The following is a 22,111-nucleotide window of genomic DNA, read 5'->3' as shown; positions in this document are numbered from 1 at the left end:
AAAGGCCAGGGCTCTTTAGAACAGCTGCACAATGTTTTTTTTTCCCCCCAAGACGAAGGCCGGCTCGTTCCTCGCCAGCAAGGGGCAAGGGACAGGCACAAAGGAAGCACTTACTGCTCAGAGTTTCAGGTTAGTTTATTTTTAGTACCTGTTCTTTGGTACAGGTATTAGCTGGAAAATACAAGTATTTTCTCAATGAAAAGTGGAACTATTTAAAAGAGCTGTACAGCTTTACAGCACACAAAAGCCTTGCTAACAGAATCTGCTACCGCATCAGTGCAAATGCTACCAGCAAAACTCCAGCAATACATATGTTCATCAGTATCTTAAATTTTGTTGTAATTCTTCTTTCCCCATGTAATGCATTATATTTGAAAAGACTTCAAGAGTGGCTGAAGTCTTCCTCATGAAAACATTCAGTGCTTGCCCAAAGAAAGCAAGCTAAACATTCTTCCAAGTCTAATGCCATTATAAGCACAATTCTAAAGATGCGCCCATGTTACAGCTCAGGTAACTTACTCATTCAGTAAAAAGCACCAGTCACTAAAATCTGTATTATATTACAGTCACCATCTTGCAAAGGACTACTGAAGTTAAATGCTAGCACTAAAAAACTTAAAAAAATACAAATCTCTTACTGTGACTCTTTAAAGATTTGTACAGAACGTGTAAATAAGAAAACACTTTGTTAAAATTAGGTCATCCTGCAGTTCATTCAGCGCAGCCAGGTAGTATTCAGTTGTGTCTGGTTTTTTATGCTTGTGTCCATTTTCAAAACTTCTCGAATCGCCATGGTAGCATAAGTGGAGGGGGGAAGGGAGAACTCCATCTTTAGTGCCCTGAATTTGCCATCTATTAGCAGGTACAAGAGACAAAAAGCAAGAATAAGTGGTTAAGGTCATATATAATGCTTATTCCAGATGCCATCTAAACTGAACTAACAGCTTCCACAACCAACTTCCCCTGCCCATAAAGCAAAACAACCACCATCATCACACTCCTGTTTATACTCCACAGTGAAAAATTCCGTGAAACCATTTTTTAACATTTTCTCTCAGGACAAAGTTGTGGTTTCAGAGTTTTCTTCTTCTAAAAGCACACGTTCATTCTTTCAGACTTAATCCCTAGCCTGGAAAGCAGTGTTAAAACACCTTGTGACCACAGTTAAGTATTTCAGTCATCTGTGCTCAGCACCAATAATACAAGTTCAGTATACAGACAATTTGTGACTTAATTCCACCTTTGTTAATAGCAGACACTTACTGTTAAGCATCTACTTGATTTTACAGATGCCTGTAAGAAAATGTAACAGTCAATACAGATGCTGGAGAGCTGGTTTGCACTCTTGAGAAATCAGGGTCCTTATTTAGATGCCTGGCCTTAGATGTCATTGTTACCGCTGCTTAACAAGCAACAGTTAAATGAAAGCTCTTCCTTAAAGGAGCTTTGAATATGTAGCAGTTGAAAGCAACAGCCAGATCTAACTTCCAATTTGCAAACCAGCAAAAAGTCAACTTACCTGTAGGGAGAACTGGTAATGGTTTTCCTTCCAGTTTATCCAGATCCGTAGTAAATAATGGGATTTTAGGATCATCATATGCAACAACTTCCCTTTATAATATACATAAAATTTATCATTACTTTAAACCATTTAGGTTAACACATTTTATATAAATATGTATTATTATAACACTATTTTGTTGTTATTATTATTATTGCAATTTGGCATTTACAACTGAAATTGAATTAGGCAAAATAATGGGTAGAGCTTTATGTAGAAGACTTGCCCTGGCTTTATGAAGATTATTAAAAAATCATTTTAAGTTAGTGAGAAGTTTCTTTGCATAACTCATCTGTTTGCCCTTGTGTGCTGACAGAATTTCCAGCTATACAAGAAGTATAGCTCATTAAATTAAGGGAACAATGGTATCAACTCTAAGAGTACCTAGCAGGACTGAAGCCTTTCAATAGTCATCCAAACTTTGAAAGGGACACATTCCATGGTTTCTGCCATTCATTTAACAGAAATCCTGTATGTAACCATGAGGCTGAAAAACTAACTGGGAAGTAGACAAGCTTAATATTAATTAGTGCTGATGTTTGAAGTATATAAGTATTTCTATTTTTGTGCTCTCTCCTAAAGCCTCTGTATTTAATTCTGTGCATCAGTGATCATGTCTTTCTGCACATTTGTACAGTTCCCTGTTTAAAAGGTTGCCATATGAAAACTAGGTTGTATCTCCAACAATAGTGATTTAGTAGGGTTAAGGGATACAAATTTTTCTGATTGACAGGTAATTGGAGACCAACTTTCTCATAGCAAGACTACAAAAAAAATCCTGTTTTGAGTATTTTCTACCATTTTCTCAACATAAGTAATTACCTATGAAGTGTTCAGGCAAGCCCTTGGAAGGAGTGAACACCTAGATAAGATGTCTTGATACTCCTCCACCACAGAATGAGAGAACCAAGGAAGAAATAAGGGTATAGTTCCACTTCAGCTGCATTAAAAACATGAGAGAAGGGCAGAGAGATTCCTTTCTAGCTATGTTTCAGCCTGTGTGCTTGTCCCATGGATCAGTCTCATGTTGTTTTGTACTTAAATAAACTCTGTGCTGTCAACTCAAGTGTAATTTCCCTTATGCTCCCACTCACCAATTGACATTCTGAGGCCGAATGATAATTTTTCTGTATGCTCCAGAAAGTGAGTAATCTCTGATTTTATGCCTCATGTTGTTGATATCAAGGTTGTCAGCTACCAGCATCTCCTTGTAGGCCTCACCAACTGCAAGAGAGGAAAATATTTAATAGGAGAGAATGTAGTGTGGCAAATTTAAACTGTTTTCATGGATTGTTCCTTTCCCTTACATCTAGGAGTTTTCAGCACAGATGGGATAAATGCTACACAGAAGTTTAAAATTACTGCAGATCTTATTACCTGTTTACTTCTACACCCTGGTTAGTACAGGCAGTAACAATGCATCAAATAAAATTTCAGCTGAAAACAAAATTTACAAAATACTTTATTGACATTTAAATGCTAACTCATATATGCTTTCCAATTTTCTAGACTTCACAGGACTAATCTCAGGTACATGGGGAAAAAAAGGGCCAGACTACCCATTACTCTCTCATTAAAAAGCAGCAGAGAGAAATCAGTTGACAAATTGACAGTACAAGAACAGTTCAATCCAATATTGAGGAAAACGTGCAGGGAATTCATGACTGACCTCCTCTATAACACAGAACAGGTGAAACCTGGGGCCAGCTACAAACAGGGACTATAGCAGCATTGTGCAGGCACACAGAAATGGTGTTAGGAAAGCCAGAGCTCAGCTACAGTTGAAAGCAGCAAATGACATCAAGACCAGGAGGAGTTCAGCTGCAACATAAGGACTGAAAGACTGCAGGGAAAGCAATGGCCTGGTGCTAAACAGGGCAACTGGTCTAGTGACAGACATCAGGCTGATGGTCTCAGTGCCTTTTTGCCTCTGCCTTGACCAGCAAAGTGCCCCAGGCCTCTCTTCTTAGAGGCAAGGTTAAGAAAGAGGGACTACCAGCAGTGGGAGAAGGGTTAAAGAGGCTGAGAGAGCTGCCTCATGTCATGGTGAAGTTTTTCTCTATCATCTCAGAGATTGTGCACATCTAGGGATGTCCCAGACAACTGTGGAAAAACAAGTGCTTGCACCCAACATCAGAAAGAGCAGGAATGATAATTAGAGAATTACAGACCAGTCAGGCTCACTCTGGTCCCCGGGAAAAATAATGGGAATTAATACTCTTTGGGAATACAATGACTGTGGTTTTAATAAGGGGGAGAAAAAGAAAAAGTAAAAAACCCACCAAGACTACTGTCTTCTATGATGAAATTACAACACCTGTGGATGAGGGGAGAGCAGGGACTGCTGCCTGCCTTCAGCAAGGCTGTCAATGCATTCCCACAGCACCTCTGTGTCCCAGGTTAGAGCATTACAGTGGGTGCATTGCTAAGTGGGTAACAGCTGTCTGCCTCAGCATCTCACAGCACAGTCACTACTTACTGCAGCTCTACCTAGAAGCAGAGCTCCTCAAGGATCTGAGGTGTGTCCTGTGAAATAGTGGAGGAGAGCTGGGATTCACCCCAACCAATCTGTAGGCTAAACCAAGCTGGGGTGGCATTCAGTACATGCAAGGAGAGGACTGCCATTCAGAGGGACTGAGGCACAACAGGAATGGGCCAAGAGGAACCTCATGGAATTCATCAAGGACAAAATCCTGTACCTGATTAAATCCTTGCAGTGGTACAGGTTAGTGAGAAACTCTGCTCTGCAGTCATCTGGGATTCCCAGTGGGAAGGAGACTGAGCAGAGCACCCTGGCAGCAACAAAAGGCTGACATTAATGTTTTAGAGATCTGAAGTGAAGTATTGCTTTAAAAGTCACCAAGGTTGAGTAGATCCAATCTTCCTTTTAAGAACAATCTCAAAGAAGACTTATGTTTTCAGAGTAAGTACTTCAGTTAACAGTAAGACTTACTTTTATGCTTTGGATAAATAACATCAAATCCAGGCAATGGCATCACTACATCATGGATAGTGTAGTTATCAACATCTCCTTCTTCAATGTGAACAGCTGTGGCTAAAGTCAGGACAGAAAAATGAAGTTACCAGTATAGAGGATGTCTGTGACAGTGAACTTCAGTTAAATTTAAAATAAAGCCTTTGATTGAAATAAGCTTACTCTGAGAAAGATAACTACCATGTTTTATCTCCACTTAACAGACATTTCTAAGAAAAGAAGTAACAGCCTCCAAGGCTGTCACAGTTACTGACAGAATCACAGCCTGGCTTCCAGTGACTTAAAGCTACATGAAGGAAGGACTGCTAAAGGAACAGCCCCTTCCATGCACCAGGCATACAAAAAGGAGAATGTAGGAAATGCCAGAGCAAATACAAGCAAAGAAAGTTTTAAATGAGTGGAGCAATCAAAAACTTTTGAAGTAAAAATTTCATCATGTCCTTCCACAGTCCTTCACAGCTCAACTAGGTTTGAGGTCATTTTTGAGAATAATCAGTCCTCCATAGTCTCTCTTCCCTATCCAGTTATTAGAAAAAACAAGCTAACAAAAAGCTCATGGAAGTCTAATACCTAACTTCCAATCCCTTGCACAATTTGTCTAAAACAGGCCTAGGGATTCAGCTATCACTGGACCAAAACTGGTGAGAGAAAAGAAGCTATGTAAGCAGTATCAGACAAACACTGACACAACACAAACTACGTGCCTTGTTTGCCTAGGAATCTGAACTATACACCATCACTGGCTTTGGCTGATTTTACCTCCTTTAAGTATGAGATCTCCTGGTACAGCTTTAAGCCCATATTCTTCTATTCTCTTGCTCACCATATTATTCCACACATAACTCTGGTAGCTATGAATGTACATTAAACGATTATTTCTTGGTATCTAGAGGTAAAGAAAAAAAATTAAACACTAGATAGATATATTAAACACTAGACAGAGGTATTTTTGTTTTTCTGACAATCATAACCAAAAAGGTGCATATTTGAAATGTTGCCTTATCCAGCAAAAAGACATGCACAATTTCTTGATATACATTTCTTTTTTTTTAATATTTTTGAGAAAAGGCTATGTGAAGAAATAGTGCTTTTACACATTTGAAATCTGCACAAAAAAGAATTGTGCTTAAATTTACAAAAAAACCCCAACACTTTTAAATCTACAGGTCAAACATACAGGTCTATTATAAAACACCGAATTCATATTCAAGCTCCTGAAATCTTAAGTAAATTCTGCAGCTGTGAAAGCACTGTGTTATTCTAATTATCTTCTTCATAAACAAGAAATTATCCCCCAGATCTTACAATGGGCCCAGCAGTTTGCTAGTGATGAGGTATTTTCTCCAAAGACTTGATCTTGATTACAGCACTTGAAAATGACAAGTGGATCCATCACCTCCATATCAGGCTGATTCATTAACCCACCATCAGTTTGATTTATACTTTTAAAGCAACAGGAAAACACTGAAACTGAACATTTGCACAATTCTCAGATCTGTATTATACATAGCTACTAAATTTAACTGCATTGCTGCCCACATACCAGAGAAACTGTTGTATAAATTGGAAAGTTCATTATGCATACATTAATTAGAGATGTCATCAGTTACTACACACCAGTACTTCCAGCAGAAAGGCAGGATAAATGTAAAGATTTTTAAACTTAACTTTCAACTCATCAAGCATCAATGAGTCTATTTTAAATTCATCCTGATATCATCAAAAGAATGCTTATTCAAGTAAATACCACCCAACTTTTACACTCACTATGCCAAATGCAGAGATTATGTTCTTCATTCCATACTTTAAGAGTCCACGTAGAAGCTGTCCTTCCACGCACCTTTTTACAGGCAGTTTCTTGAGGGCTGCTGCTGGATCTTTAGTCTTTGCCCATTCTTCTCTGCATTTGACTAAATATCCCTTTTCAGCTAGAACAAGGATGTAAAATAGAAACATTTTAACTATACACCAAAAAAAGCATCTATCTCACCTTTTGTTAAAACAGTTGAAAATATAAAGTTTCAGTCATGGTAATTAGAGATGAACAGAATCATAGAAGACTTGAGGTCACACGGAGCAAACACTAAGTATTCAGGTCCCTTTCTAGCCCTACTGCAAGAAACTGCACAGCAAGGAAAGTGAGGCAGAAAAGGGAGAGTCTAAAGATTGCTTCTCCAATTGCTAAACTGGCTCAAGCTTTTCCTAAACATATGCTTACTGGAGAAGAGGCAGAAACACAGGATGTATCATTTTTCAGTTCTCACCTCCTGGTCGTGGCTTTAATATCAAATCCATTACTTCATTCCAGTTGTTCTGTAGAATAGCTCTAGGATTCAAACAGCAAAGTGTATTAAGAATTGACTAGAACTATTTTAAAAGGATTTAGCCAATGGATCCAAAAAATATGTATTAGTGTTTAGACTTATGCAATATTAAAAGTAGTGCTATTATGCAAGATAACTGCTGAAGCAAGTTCAGAAACAAGATCTTTCTTGAATCTAAATTTAAAACTGGTACAGGCAATATGTTAGAAAAATGTTCCCAAAAATACATTAAGTTACATGGTGATAAGAATAAAATTTAAAAAAAAAGAAGGGGAGGAGGATGAAAGCAACACATACCTGCCAATTTGATAAGTAGGAACAGCTGTGGTTCCAAATCTTTGCATTCCATAGTAATTAATAAATCCAATTTCCCTGAGTGAATGCATTGCTTGCTCTATCTGCTCATCAGTTCCTGTTATGTTTCTAGCATTAAAAAAAAAAAAAAAAAGTTATAGACAGATTAAGGGTTTATGCTATTTTGAGATGCCCATTATATTAAAGCTCAACATTAATTTAAATAAAAAAAACTTCTTTATCTATTTAAAGAAAAAAAAAACCTTTTAACAGAACCATCTAAATACCCACTAACACACTACCTGAGAACAACAGTGAAATGGTTCCCTTGCAATTCTCCCAGTTTCAGTGGATGGTTCTTGTAACTGAAATTTCCTAATTTGAAGTTCATCAAGCATTTATTCAAATGAGCAAGTCTTTGTGCAGTGATTCTAAAAAGAAACAGACATCAGTGACCAACCTATGCTTAGAAAAGCAGATAAATACAGAAAAGCTGCCATTACAAAATGAAAAACAGTGAGTCCAGTTTCCCCAATTTTCTACTGTTGCCTTTTCAAAATACTTTAATGAAAGAGCTAAAGGAAGATAATACATAATTCTTAAGGGTACTTATACAAAAGAAAATGTATACTGTGACAGACTGTTAGCACTGTCTTTTATTTGCAGTATTGATGTATACTGGACCCCACAAGCTGAACTCTGCATAATTTGAGTAACTATTTCATGAATACTTCCACCCCAGTCAGCACAGCTATAAATACAGAGTTAAGTAAAATTAGCTACTGTGTATGCCTAGTGCAGATGAAGGAACATGGAATCCAACGTGTCACTGATCTGCCATTTTTGTTGCTGCTATTTTTGGAAGCATATCCTGTTCTTTGCATCACCAAGCTGCTCTTGGACATTTCTGCTATTTTTTTACCAGGACAGTGGAGTTGATGAAGCAGCATGGCCAGCATACTCAGCTTAGAGCAGGCTGGCAACTGGCAGTGTCCTCTCCCCTGTGCAGGAGAACCAGGGGCTGTGGCACCACACAACACCTACAGCACTCTGGAGATCTTGGACACAACACAATCTGATAATGTTAAAAAGTAAATGGAACAGCACCTGAGATGGCTACACCACACATCTGGTTAACTGTTACCAATTTGCAAAGCTACCTTGCATCAACGTGAATCTGGGGCTTCTCACAATTGATAAATCAGAATTTCTTTTTATATATGTTAATGCACACACATACAGAACATTGGGAGAAAATATATGAGCAGTTCAGTAGTAGTTCTCCTTTTAACAAGGATTTGATCAAACCTCTGGCTTTCAAGCTGTGAATTCCTCACTCAAGGAATGTGGTTTTCAGAAAGTTGTAAAAAGTAGTGCAGGTGGGATATTCCAGCCAGCTAAAATGATATTACAATACATGACTGGGAGACATCTGCCATTCCCAGTTATGGATCTATACTAACCTAAAGTGCCCAGAAACCATATAATTATCTTAGAATATGACAAAGTAAATTTTATTTTCTCTTAGAAGGTGACTTAAAGGAGTAGGTGAAGGCAGGAAAAACTCCTCATCATTTTTTTGCCCCTTCTGGCTATTCACAGATGAGCAAGGGCAGTGTCAGCCTTCTCTGGCACTGTTCAGAGTGTACAGTGGGAAAGAAAATAGGATTCTAGCTGTAGAGAGGGGGAAACAAAAGCCAGGAAGAAAGTGGGACATAATTTTCACCATGTCATTCTGTTTTTCTGCTGTTGCATGAGATCCAAGCAGCCTAAGAGCAGGCAGGCAATCTGTCCCCCTGCCTCGGCCAAGTACACGTGACCAGCCCGTGACTCAGAGCACCACTGACTGAAAATATCACCAGTAATCACAGAATACAAAAGGATTGTGGCATCTTCCACCTGTGCTTTACAAGGTCAGGACCTGTACCTGCCATTTGTGTCACTGAGTCTTTTAGGTATTTATCCACGCTACCACAGCAGAAGTGCAAATCCTCCAGACTGTACTTTTACTCACCTGAGAACAGCGATCTCTTGAACTGTTATAGCCCTTTTATCTTTAGTTCCCATGTAGGAAAATATGTTTGGCTTCACTCTTAAAAGCAACAGTAAAAGATATTATGTATATTAAAATAGCAAGAGATCAAACATAATTTTAAGCATAATTGCCTAGAATTATTAATCTTATAAGTTAAAAATAGAAAAATATACCTACATTCCTCAGAACTGGGTTGTGTGTGTGACATTTTCTAATCTCGCCCATGAGTACATAAAACACAAGAAAACTTCTGTTTTAATTATATGTAGACAATTAGCTTTTAACACAACAGTGGTTGCAAAACATGAACTTTGAAGTACTTCCTTATATGCATTAACTGGATAAAGAAATGAACAGTCACCACCAACTTCACTCAAAAAAAAAAAAAATCGTGTCCACTTCTTCCTTAACTTCAAACGTGTTTGTTTGAATACCATGCCTGCACATTATGAGAGACTATGAGAAGTTAATTTAAAATTTGACCCACTCCTGTCCCTGAGAGGAGAATTTCCTTTCCTTTTCACTTTGTACTTTACAGCCTGTGTTAGATGGAGTATTTCCAGTTATGCCAGTTAAGGGCTCCAGGGGTAGCAGGATTGCCATTACATGCAGTCTTACACCCAACTATGCCCTTGCCATTTTGTTCTCAATACCAATACGAAGTAGCTCACTGGTTAAGGTCTAGATTACAAATTTGTTTTTTGGACAAGAAGGGCAAAGGGAAAAGTGGGGAAGTTTCCTTATGAGTAGATCACTGAACTGACCCAGTTTTAAAACTGTTCTTCCTCTGCAATTCACTGTGCTCATGTCACGCTTTGGCAAATCTTTTTGTTTCTGCACTTGATGGGGTGAAAGGAACTAAGCCTGTGTTGCCATGGAGAAATTAATACATGGAACAACAGTTTATCAACTGTAACTGCTTAGGAACTGATCAGCATATTATCACAACAATATCTGACAGGTTCATAACATACTTGCATATATTCACACACTGGGGAAAAAATGGCTTTTAATTCACATTACGTACATTGAGGCTTTCAGCTGCCAAGCCTTTCTCAGATCAGCCAATGTAAATTGAGGACTTTTTCCATTGAAGCAGTAGAGTAGTCTTTAAAATTTCTTAGGCTCATTTTGTTCCATTCTCACCTCCTCACAAAACTTCGATATTTAACATTTGATATTTTAAAGTAACTTTTCATTTTAAGCTGTCTACAAATTAGAGAACAGCAATCACTTGTGTTGCTCTTACATAATTATGAAACATAATGTTTACAGCAACAAGAAACATGGAGGGAGAGGGCTGCATGCCAGCCAGGATGGCAGAAACAACAGCCTTACCTTAAAAATTTGGATAGGACATTGATGGCATCCATAGTGTCCTTGTTCTCCTTGTACAGTACAAAATGGCAGTAGCTTCCCCTAGATTTTGGCCAAGAGTGCTTTCTTGGATCTTTAAAAGCAAAAAGGTTAAAGTGTCACTTTTAAAAAAATTTAATATATTTGCAAAATTGCAACCACATTTACTTTAAATATGCAAGATACAACTTCTGCTAATTTCCATCTGCTTTAAAAAAAAACGAAAAGGAAAGAGTTAATTACTGACAGCAAAAGCTGTAAAGCACATTGAAAAGACCTCCCCTTTCACTGGACTGTAAACTTCTCTTTAATCAGTTCTGTCACCTAGAAAATCCTGAATGAAATAGTGACAGTTCCTTTATCATGAAATTATCTGAAAATATAGCCTAGTCATTTAATTGCTGTATCACCTGATTAAATGTCTCAAAAACATTCTCATTATACTGACTTGCAGCAATAGAAGCTACACCACGTTTCTTCTAGCTCCTTCTATAATTAATAGTTGAGAACCACTGGATCCCTGTTTGTGGGAAGACTACCATTATTATTTATAGTACAGACATATTCTTTATTTCTGTAGTATTTTTTCTGTGTGTCATACAAAAGAATGAATCATATCACTACAAAACCCTAAGAAATCATGCTCAAAAAATTGTTTTAAGATGGTTCTTTTTTAAAATCCAATGGGAGCAAGAAATCTGGTACAAAAGAGACATGAACATACAATCCATGGCAGGTATGGTGCCATGCTTAGAAAAGGCCAGAGGCTGAAATAACTTCAGATCCCACAGATTAACAACTGATTTACAATTCTGTGCTACTATGTGACATTTTCTGTAGAAGGAAGGAAACTGTCAAGGATTTGTTAAGCTCTTTTTTGCACATTAAAAACCACCAGAGACAAAACTTTCAGTTTCCAATAATCCACTGTCGATGGCATTAATGGGAAGGGAGACTGATTCTACAGAGGTTTAGCAACCAACTGTGAGGTTCCTTCAATTCTGAGGTTTATCAATTCCTTGTTATTTAAGAACAAAACTAAGAATTTGTTTTGTTTTAAACAGAAGTCCCTTATCTCTTGCTGGCCACTAAGCAGACATACCTGGTTTTGTAAAAAAAAAGGCCTAAGCATCTTTCATAACAGGAAAAGCTAACTGAAAAAGCCAGCCTTATTTCAATATACAAACACCAATGCAGGAAGGAAGTTCTTGGGAAATACTGCTCTTTTTTTCACACTGGTTTTACAAAGTCCAGATATCCTACACAGATAGTAAGTATGTTTAATTCTTGCTTGTTTTTGAGAAGCTGCCATTCACGCACACACTTCTGCAAAGACAATTTTGGATGCTACAGTATAAAAATATATATGCACAGGTTTTAGTCACCTAGAATTATTGCATCACCTGCCTTGCACCATCAGTTTCTAAGCACAGCCCCCCTCCCACAGAGTTTCATTGGACCTGAACTGGAGACCTCATACTCCTGCTGGTCTCCCCTTCTGAGGCAGCACTACTCAAACTCAGTCAATGCAACAGTGCACTCAGCTGGAAGAGCCAAGTTCTCCACTAAGATCTCAGCAATTAGAAGAGAGTAAGGCACAGCTCAATTCACAAAGGAGAACCCCCTCCAGCTGGAACCATTCTTTATATTTAACTATTACATCTTGCACATGGTCATTTCAACACATGTCAAGAAGTGAGCCCTAATGTGCTCTACACTAAAAGGATTCTGTAGGTACCACACAGACCAATGGGCTCCTCATGCTTTGGGCATCGCAGCCATGATCCTATCCAAAGGAGGCTGCAGCCACAGTCCTGATACTCGAACATTCCTCACCCAATACTGCAAAGCATTCAACTGGGTAGGTGGAGCAGTGGGACAGTTTGCACTCCTCATTGCTGTGTTTCAGAGTCATGCTACATTTCTGACAATAAAATTGTATTTCCAAACTTTCTGCTGAAACTCGAAGCTTGGAAGCTCTTTTTTAGTAGCAGGGTGTGTGATAAATGTTTTTAAAGTTGTATAAAGACAGATAGTAGTGTCTGAAGTAGGGGCTGAAGGGGAAAAGCTTGGCTAACTGAAATCCATGGGGAAATTTACTATAGTTGTCAACATGTACTGAAAAAATTGATAATTCATATCACTTATTACTAGCCGACTTTCTCTGCACCAAATGAATACTGCCTATACTGCACTACAAAAAAGAGGCAGAATAAGCCTAATTCTTGGCTGTTTCAGGGCATTTTAAGTAATACTTATGTGTAGGGATTTTTAAGAAATTGTTACAAGTTTGGCCAGTCCTGTTGCTATTTAGGAGGTCACAATGGTTGGCATTTCATTTTTGTTAGTATGAAATGTCAACGTCTCTTACCTGTTGCAGTTCTGACCTCTGTCCCAATGCAGAGCATAAAGAGTACAAAAGAGTAGCATTTAATTTTTAGACTGTCAAAGGGTTTTTAGAGGTGAACATGCAGGTTTATGGTTATGGGATTGTTTATGCTTCAGGGAGCATCCAACAGCTAGGCGGTGGATGACAATTTAGACAATTATGGAATGGAATCGTGCAGAGGCAAACAGTGAACATATGGAAAGCTTCAATTGGAGATGCAACAAACTTAATTTGTGGACAATGATGGAACAACAGTTTACTGACAATTTAGTAATTTTAAGTATTTGGAGGATAAACTGACTATAGAAACAAAGCAGCATCTGATTTTAAATTTTAGGAAGCACATTTGGTAATGTTTTATGTTATCAACAACGTAATCAGGCATCTCAGCTAATAATCCAATATTCTACACTTCTGAAATGTTTCTTGCCTGGGGAGTCCATTCATGACTAAGACATGTCTGTGCCTATACAAACAAGAAAGATATATATAATCCTGACTAAAAAGAACTTCAATCTTACATCCATAAGCATTTGCACACACTCACAGAAACTGACACCTCCACCAACAAATGCACAGGTGCCTGCAGCATCACAGCTGGGAATCCAAATTTAAATAGATGATGCTTCTCTGCATCACAAGATGGTGCTCCACATTATGTTTTAATCCTAGAGACACACCACTAAATTCTTTTCAGCATGTTTCAAATACTTAAATTCTTTTATATATTATCCCTTAAATCAGCTCAACAACAACCACTTGACTGTAACAGTGGTTAAAGAATAGAAGCAGCAGAAGGAAAAGGTGGAGGAAAAACCATTACAAACGAGCAGAACAAAACTGGCTGAGGAGAATTCTGTGCTGGTAAGTATACATACTCCATGCATAAAGCATGCAAACATACACATTTTCTAAACATGACTAAATAAGACACATAAACACATTATAATTGGACCAATAAAAATACAACATTCCCATATTTGCTTATAACAAGCCTTAAACAACTAAATTATAGGGGAAATTACTTTATTCCCCATTTTAAATTACTCTATTTCTTTATTGTTCTTCCATCTTCTTTGTCTTTAAAATTAAAGGGTTAGGTTTGCATACCATCATTTGTAGTAAGTTGAAATGACAGAGGAATACAACCAATTTAAACCAAACCTTAGTATCTTTAGTTAAATGTGCACCATTCTGCAGGTAGATAATCCTCTAAACTTACAGTAGCAACAAATTTTTAGTAACATTAAAAGATGTACAACATGTTCATTTATTCCTAGTATCCAAAACAGTATTTTGCTAGATTAAAGTGGATAACATTTCATTTTGAAAATCCTTCATGACTTTGACTATTTCGAAAGATCATTTTCTGCAAATATCATTAGCCTTGGAAGCAGAAGTAATGATCATGGAAAGCTATGTTTATATGAAACTATAACTCTGAGAAAACAAAAAGATGCTTGTCTCTATTCAAGTCATTGAGAATTTTGTCATTGGTATTCAGGACAGTGAAGATTACACCATTTATCAATCTAATGCACATTTTCCAACTACAACCTCTTACATCCACAACACACACTTACACACACAGCTAAGATCGTGAAAGTTAAATTCAAAAAATACTGAAAATAAAGTCACTGTTTTGCCTATTCCCACTGAAGTAGAAGATAATATTCTCTCTTCTAATATGGCCGTATTGGATGAATTATTTGGAAAGAAAAACAAGTAGAAATTTAAATTTAAAGCATTTCTTGTGGTCCTAATCATTTTAGATACACAGCATCAGCTGAAATGAAGGAAAAATGAAGTAAGACTACATTAGGAAGCACACTCACTTGAAGTACTTGCTAACAATTCTTACTTTGAGGATAATTTTAGCATTTACTTTACCCATCTGCTGTGATACTGAAACTCACTTGCCAATGCTTTTTTCCCAGCAGCATGATAAGCAATAATGTATTTCTTTCCATCTCTATCTTCTGTTTTAGTCTCTAGTCCTGGAAACAAGGACTTCACAGCCTGATGGATGATGGTTCTTTTTTCTTTGGTGTCCTCAATTACCTGTGTTAATGCACATACATGCAGAAACCAAATAAATTAATACAAAAGGGGAGGATACCTTAAAGGAAAAAAAAATTAGCTAGATAAGATTATTCAGTGTGTGAATGCTTCTTTGAAACTACCAGGTATAATCCTACTCATCTCCATGTCCCAAATTTAGCTCAATAGTTATTCTTTCAATATATGGAATATTTGAATGTTTAAAAATATCAAAAAACAATATACTAGAAGAAAAACAAAATACTGCAAGGTAATCTTAACACCACAGGAATTAAAACCTATATTGAAGTTCCTGTGTACAGTCTCACCAAAATCAAAGTAACAACTCACACATGCATGAATTTGAGTACATCTGTAAGACTTCAAATAATTAAACACCAAACTGTGTCCAGTTTAGGGTTATCTGTCACATCATGTTCAAACTGCTCTTATACCTTACACACATTAGAAAGGATGTACCTTCTACTCCCTCCCTCAGCCTCTCTCTGCCCCATCCCAAACCTGATATCATTTTTTAATTTTACCTCTATGGCAACACTAGTTTCCTTATTCTTAAAAAGCTGGAGCTCCTCTAAACGCTGCTTGTCTTCGTCTGACAAAACTGTAAATGTTTCTTCTGATGGGTCCTAATACATATTTGGGGAGAAAAAACAAACATCCAATAACCCTCATGGAGTAACTTCCAGTTTTATAATGTTCTTGCTTAAGGAACATTAGGATGCATAGCTATTACCAAATCTATCACAGAATTTACCTCATCATCCACTGGAACAGAAAAGTCATCTAAATGGCTCACACGTCCATCTTTGCCTATTTCATGGACAACAAAGTCTGAGTATCTGATAGAAAGAAACATGCATTACATTTGTAATAAAAATCCCACATCACATAAAGCCCTTTCCTAAAAAGCTGTTTGCAGAATTCACTGAAAAATTCTGAATCTGTGTAAATCAATTAATGTAAAATAAACTTAACAACCATGAGAAGGCTGTACCTATTCCCACCCCCCCCAGAAGGATACCACAGGAACACACAGGCAGATGCAGCAGACTTCTTAGCAGATCACCAAACCCTGCTGTAGTTAGCCTGAGTCATTCTCTCACCAGTTTGAATAAATCAGTAATGCTTATCCTCAATCCCAGTCATTACTGGCAATTAAGACTCTACTGCATTGCCACAATGTGCAATGCATTAACTACTGCATTATCTCTGACACTGGAAATCACCTGCAAAATAAAGTGCATTTTAGGCACTCTACAGAAGGCAGGACAAATTCAGCCTTGCTTATATATTCAGTTGTACAGAACATTCAAATAAAGTTACTCTGCATACTTTATGACAGTAAAAAAGAATTTTACTTTGACATTTTCGATTCAGTCACTCATGTCTAATAATAAAAACAGCCCAACTATAACAGAGCACAGTTGGTTTGTGTTGCAACTGCTAAATGATTTTAAGCAGCATTTGCTAGCAAAGTGGGAAAAAAAAAGAGAATAATTCTTATTCTATCAATGTTGAAAGATTAATAAAACTTCACCATGGGAAGCTTTCTACTGTACCTCACCCAAGCCCCCTTTTGCCCCTCTGTGCAGATACACAACATACTAGTAGAATTCTTTCCTGAGGAGTGTCCTCTCCTGTATTATCTGCAGCTGTCTAGACATGCTAGTGATGGCTCCATAAAAGTGCCAAGAGTGAATTAATAATAGGTGTTAAAAACTAGAATCCAAAAAAAACCCCCACAAACCCACGAGTTTTCTACCACATGGCTACCTTTGGCCAACCAAAATTGGCAGATTTCCCAGAAGAAGGTTCAGCACAGACTATGTTTTCCAGAGAAGGATTACACTAGCTGCTTAATGCTGCACATAAAGATTAAATCCATCCATATGTATATATAATTTTATTTAAAATTATCTATGTATGAAGCCAGTATTTAAACACAGGAACTTTTCAGTGTGTAAACAAAACAACCTGAACTGCTTTGCTAAGTCAGAGAAACAGTGATTCTCATTTCAGTGACCTTTTGTATTTGCATTCTGTTTTATTCAAAGCTATTCTTTAATTTTAAAAATCTAGAAGTTTCATTTTAAAAAGCTACTAAGCACCAAACATCTTAATAAATATATAATGTATATGTATAATAAATTCCACATCCTGAATTTTGAAACTCCCTTCTATGTAAATGACATTAGTGAGCAGACAATAATTTAAAGCCTAACTGAGCAGACAATAATTTAAAGCCTAACTATCCTTGTTTACAGACATTAGGACAAAAGAGTCAGAGAGATGCAAAGAACCAAGGAAAGATGGCTTTGATGCCATTTTTCAGTGCATCTCATATGAGCACTAAGCAGAGGTACAAAAGGTGGGTGTACTGCATAAGGGTTTATGTTTCTGCTATTGCCAGAGTGCAAAGGAAACAGCAAAGGTCAGTGTAATCATATATCTCTACTCATATAGAGCTTCCTTCTTCAGAGCTCCATTTGACAGGAAAATAAATTAAAACCCTAAACAAACAAACAAAACAAAAAAACCCCACCAACCCACAATCTAGAAAAGTCCTAAATTAAACCATTCTTTAGCAATAAAAAAGTAATGAAATCCACTTAATCCAGCTGCAATCTGCGAGTCCAAAAAGGAAAATGGAGAACTACAGCTGTGCTACACAAGGAATTAACATATGAAAGAGGACAAAGAGTTACCTCTCTTTTAAGATTCCAGAAAACCCTTTGTGAGAGCTAACAAATTTAGTTATGCCAACATCACTTTCTGTCAGTCCATGCTTCATCATGTCTGCAAAGCTCTCTGGATCTCCATCTTCATCACTATCCTCTAGTTCCTCCTCTTCCTGCTCCTCACTTTCCTCAGTGGGGATTATTTCACTTTTTGTGTCCTCGGGTTGTTCTGTTACATTCTCAATGCTCTGCCCAGAGTCGTTCTCTGCCTTGGACTTCTCCAAGATCTTCTGTCTTTTAATTTCATCTGCATTGGCCACATCATCCTCAGAGCGAGGACGTTTCAAGGATACACTATTCACTTCTACAGTTTCCATGTTTAAGGCACAGGGTAGGATAGGAAGCCCTGGAAAAGAAGAAGAAAGGTTTATTTTCTGTCTAAGAGCAATATCAATACATAGGCACTTCACTCCAAGGACTCTGCCCTGTTCAACTTCTCAGGAAAACCATAAACTTTCTGCATTTAAGTTAAACATCAAGTAAACATTTTGAACACTTAGAAACAATGCGTACTTGGGGAGAAAGAAGGAAGTCATTGAGGGCAGCATGCATGCTGGACTACAGCAGAGCAGGACTCAGTACCACACTGACCACTCTTGCACACCCTTACCGTGGCTGCCTGCAGGCCTGTGCACACACAGGCTCTGCTGTCAGCAGCAGTTTAGTGCCTAAGAAACTGTTTACTCCCAAGCCTTCTCTTTAACATGACTACTCTCAATTTTCCCTTCTCTATCAAGATTCCATCTTGCAAAGGCTGAGAGAGAACGGCTGAGTTCCCACAAACCTGAAATCTCATGTCTTTGTTTTCTATGTGCTTCCAACACACACAATGCTACACAGAATTCAAGGTGGCATCAATTCAGCCCAAAAGATAAGAGGGGTGAGATACCAAAATCATTGAATCAGTGAGACAAACAAAACAACAAGGAAATTAATCTCTGAGAAGAACATGACTACTCACGCTGGTGGAATAGGGCTCAGAGTTGCAGCCTTTGTGTCAGCAGAACCACTGCCTTCAGATCTGAAAAAAAGAGGAAAATAACTTTTTGAGAAGGTTTTATGGAAAAAATATTATGGAACATATATGAATGCAATCACATATGGACTCAGACAGACATGTTAATAAATACAACTGCCAAAGTATAACCATCCTAGTGACACAACATATTATTACTATTTAACAAGCTACAGGGAAGAACTTCGGTTTTATTTCTAAGTGTATAAAAGGAAACCAGGGTTCCTAGAATTAGGCATGGACAGGACCTTTCTTCCAGCATCACCCAACTGGCACAGGAGTGTACTGTGGATGAAGTGCAGGTTTTGGTAGCAGGAGGAGGCCATAAACTGCCCTGTGTGGGCCATGGCCAGTTCAGCTGGCTCCATAAACCCATTGCCTGCCACCCTCCAAGTCATGCAACAAGCACATGGCTCCCCTGCTCCAGTTCATCTGAGAAAGGGAGAAGCTGCCAGTGGCAGCAAAGGCAAAAGAAAGCACAGGAGGGGACATGTGACAGAGTGCTCAAAAAGGCACAGGGAAGCATGGAGAAGGGGACAACTGCTGAGGACACAGCTGGAGATGCACTCTTGGAAGGAAACTCTCCTCACTGGAGCAGGGACACTCCTGATGGGACTGACCTGTGGAGGTGCCCACGCTGGGACAGGGACACCCTAGAGGGGCCCAAGGAGAACACTCACATGGGAGCAGAAGAACCAAGCAGCAGAAACAAATCTCCATATACCAACTCCAACCTCCTGCACTACCACTGCCTTCCCCAAGGGCCAGAGCATGACCTGAGGGCCATGGAGGAAAGGGGAAGAAAGGAGTTTTCTCCAAGTGTTTAGGTAGTGGTCTTCATAATATATCACCAGCCAACTGGTAATTAAAAGTTAACTAGTAATATATTAAATTCCCCATGTCAAGTCAATTTTGTCCACAACAACCAAGTTTCTAAATTAATAGGATTTAGCTGTTACTGAGAAATGAATCTAGGCAGGGAGCAGTATTTTAGAACTATATACATCATCTTGTATTATTTCTCCAGCCACTAAATAGCATAATCTATCCAATTTTAAAGGGCATGTTAAAGGAAGTCCCACAACTAACTTGACAATCAGCATTTGCTGGGTTGGTAAGTAATTGTTACCAGTCAGCTGTTAGCCAGGGCTGACTTCATGGCCTGGACACCTAAGTGAAGAGATCACCAGCTTAGGCTAAAAAGGCAGGAACAACTGTTTTAGAAACGCCTGAAATGTTTTGCTCAAGTGAAGAACTGAAAATGAGTGCTACAAAAATAAATGAACAAAAGGGAAATAAGGAGAGAGTTAGAAAATTAAGTGTATGTATGGCATGAAGAGTGGTAAAACAAACACGCAAGAAAGCAGAACAATTAGCAAAACAATGTACCTTCAAGCTGAAAGCACCAATTTTGTCTGTCTTCAAAATCCTGTCTTTTGTCTGTCTTCATAAAATCCTGTCTTTTGTCTGTCTTCATAAAATCCTTCTTTCAAGAGGAACAACACATAAAAGCCATAGCCAAGTGAAGCAATTCACCACTGTTTCCAGACTCTCTTGCCATGTACCAAAATTTACAGAGGCTGGGTTATAAAGCACTGAAGTGGAAAAGGCTTTTAGATGGCTTGTATCTTCACACAGCGAACAAAACAGCATTCAGCACAGTGAAATCCTCTGAGACACCTGCCAAAGGTAGTAAGAAGAGAAATTTCGTGCTTCTTAAACAAAACTGTAATACCTAGTTATTGATTTATACAGACTGTTAGGAGAATTTGATGTTGGGCACAAACACTCCGGAGCTGTCACACACAGACTGTTCTCACAGCAGAACAGTGACTCACATACTACAGAGTGGTATGCTGTGCCCCACGGCAGCCATCGCCGGGATAAATTCTGCAGGGTAATTGCCTGAAGGAGCACGCTGAAGCGAGCGGGCACGCACTGCCTCACTTGCGCAGGCTGCCAGCGAGAGGCTCCTATTATTTTCTGACAGCTGCTCAATTGTCTCGGCCCTTTTCCTAACAGGTGTTTCCATAAAAGCCAGGATCTGCATAAACATCAACTCCGCAGCAATTTCGATGTTCAAACAGAGACTGAGTGTACTACTACAAATAAAACACTTGACTCTCCGCAACAAGAACCGCCGAGCGATTACTGCTGGCGCGGCACGGCGGGGGCTGCAGGGCGCTGAGGAGCCGAGGTGCGAAGCCGCTTCCTCATGAGACGAGGCACGTGCGATTAAAAGGCGACCGAGAGGAGCGCGATGGTGCCGCAGCAGCGCCCCAAGGCCAAGCCTAGCGGGGAGGGCAGCGGCGCTCGGAGCCCGCGGGCCGGGCCGGGCCGAGCCGCCGCCACAGCGCCGGAAGAGCCGCTGCGAGCGCCGAGGCTGCCGGGGCAGGGCGGGAGGACGCGCTGGGGCTGGGGCAGGCGGGGCGGCAGCAGGAAGGGCTCTGCCGCGGGGTCCCGGCAACACGCGGCGCAACACGGGAGCGGCAGGGATAGCCCGGCGCCGGCGGGGGCGAAGATCCCCGAGGCAGAGCCCCCCTGGCTCCACCGCGGAGCTCCGCGCGGCTGCCGGGGCAGGGAGGGCGCAGCTCCGCCCGCCGTTGGGCAGGAGCCGCCGAGGGGGAGCCACTTACCCGCACGGCGGCACGGGAGGACGGCCCGGGCGTCAGCGCGGCGGGGCGGGCGGCGGAGGCGGCGCGGAACGGACCCGGCCCAGCCCCGCGCGGGCGGAGGCGGCCCCAGGCTGCGCCCGCCCCCGGCCGGCCCCGGCGCGCTGACGCCGGGCGGGGAGCGGAGCCGGGCCGGGAGGTGGGACCGGGCCAGGGGCTGCTCCTGCTTCCCACGCTTCCGACACCACCCGCCCGCTCGGGATGCCTGGGAAGAGGCCGGAGTAGGCAGGCGGAAAAACTGCAACTGTGCAGAACAAAAGTTTAATTTCTGAAAGGCGGCTATAGCCAAAGCAGGGAATCGTGAACACGAGATGAGGCCTTCCTGAGCCTCCTGGTAACTGAAACACGTGGCGCTAATTGAACATTAGTCCCAGGACAGGGGAATGTACCATTGAAAACCTACACTGTAACTATGCAAATCACTTTAAAAACCAGGCCAGATCTGTGCTATCAGTCTTTTCTGATGCAGTCAGAATGTCATCTTCTACCCTCTTTTCTATTTTAAGCACTGGTGCAAGGAAAGTATTTTCATTAACTTCAACACGTAGATTTGTCCTTATTTTTAAGACCCTGTGTGTCATGTCCCAATCCCAGCCTGTCTCAGACTTCCTCTGAGCCAGGCTATTAATAATTTAGTGTCTCATACTTCTTATTCTCTAGTTGTATTCACA

General features: G+C 39.7%; 1 protein-coding gene across 2 annotated transcripts; it reads right to left on the bottom strand.

The window, feature by feature from the left end:
• Positions 1 to 117: 117 nt before the first annotated feature.
• PUS7 (pseudouridine synthase 7) lies at positions 118 to 20,194 on the bottom strand. 2 transcript variants are annotated; one of them, XM_005482652.4, is made up of 18 exons: positions 20,158 to 20,194; positions 18,715 to 18,774; positions 17,721 to 18,099; positions 15,770 to 15,854; positions 15,540 to 15,641; positions 14,871 to 15,015; positions 12,937 to 12,954; positions 10,548 to 10,659; positions 9,189 to 9,266; positions 7,477 to 7,605; positions 7,178 to 7,303; positions 6,821 to 6,882; positions 6,324 to 6,484; positions 5,316 to 5,442; positions 4,515 to 4,616; positions 2,656 to 2,785; positions 1,520 to 1,611; positions 118 to 852 (listed from the first exon to the last, which is right to left on the bottom strand). In XM_005482652.4, the coding sequence occupies exons 3-18, from the start codon at positions 18,068 to 18,070 to the stop codon at positions 716 to 718; spliced, it is 1,956 nt and encodes a 651-aa protein (XP_005482709.2). In that variant the 5' UTR covers positions 18,071 to 18,099; positions 18,715 to 18,774; positions 20,158 to 20,194; the 3' UTR covers positions 118 to 715. The 2 variants fall into 2 exon arrangements, with proteins under 2 accessions (XP_005482709.2, XP_005482710.2); XM_005482653.4 differs by lacking the exon at positions 12,937 to 12,954.
• Between the last annotated feature and the right edge of the window lie 1,917 nt (positions 20,195 to 22,111).

The sequence above is a fragment of the Zonotrichia albicollis genome, chromosome 4, assembly GCF_047830755.1.
Source record: "Zonotrichia albicollis isolate bZonAlb1 chromosome 4, bZonAlb1.hap1, whole genome shotgun sequence".
Lineage (NCBI taxonomy): Eukaryota > Metazoa > Chordata > Aves > Passeriformes > Passerellidae > Zonotrichia > Zonotrichia albicollis.
The sequence above is the reverse complement of the archived record's forward strand: the minus strand, read 5'-3'. Positions and strand labels throughout refer to the sequence as shown.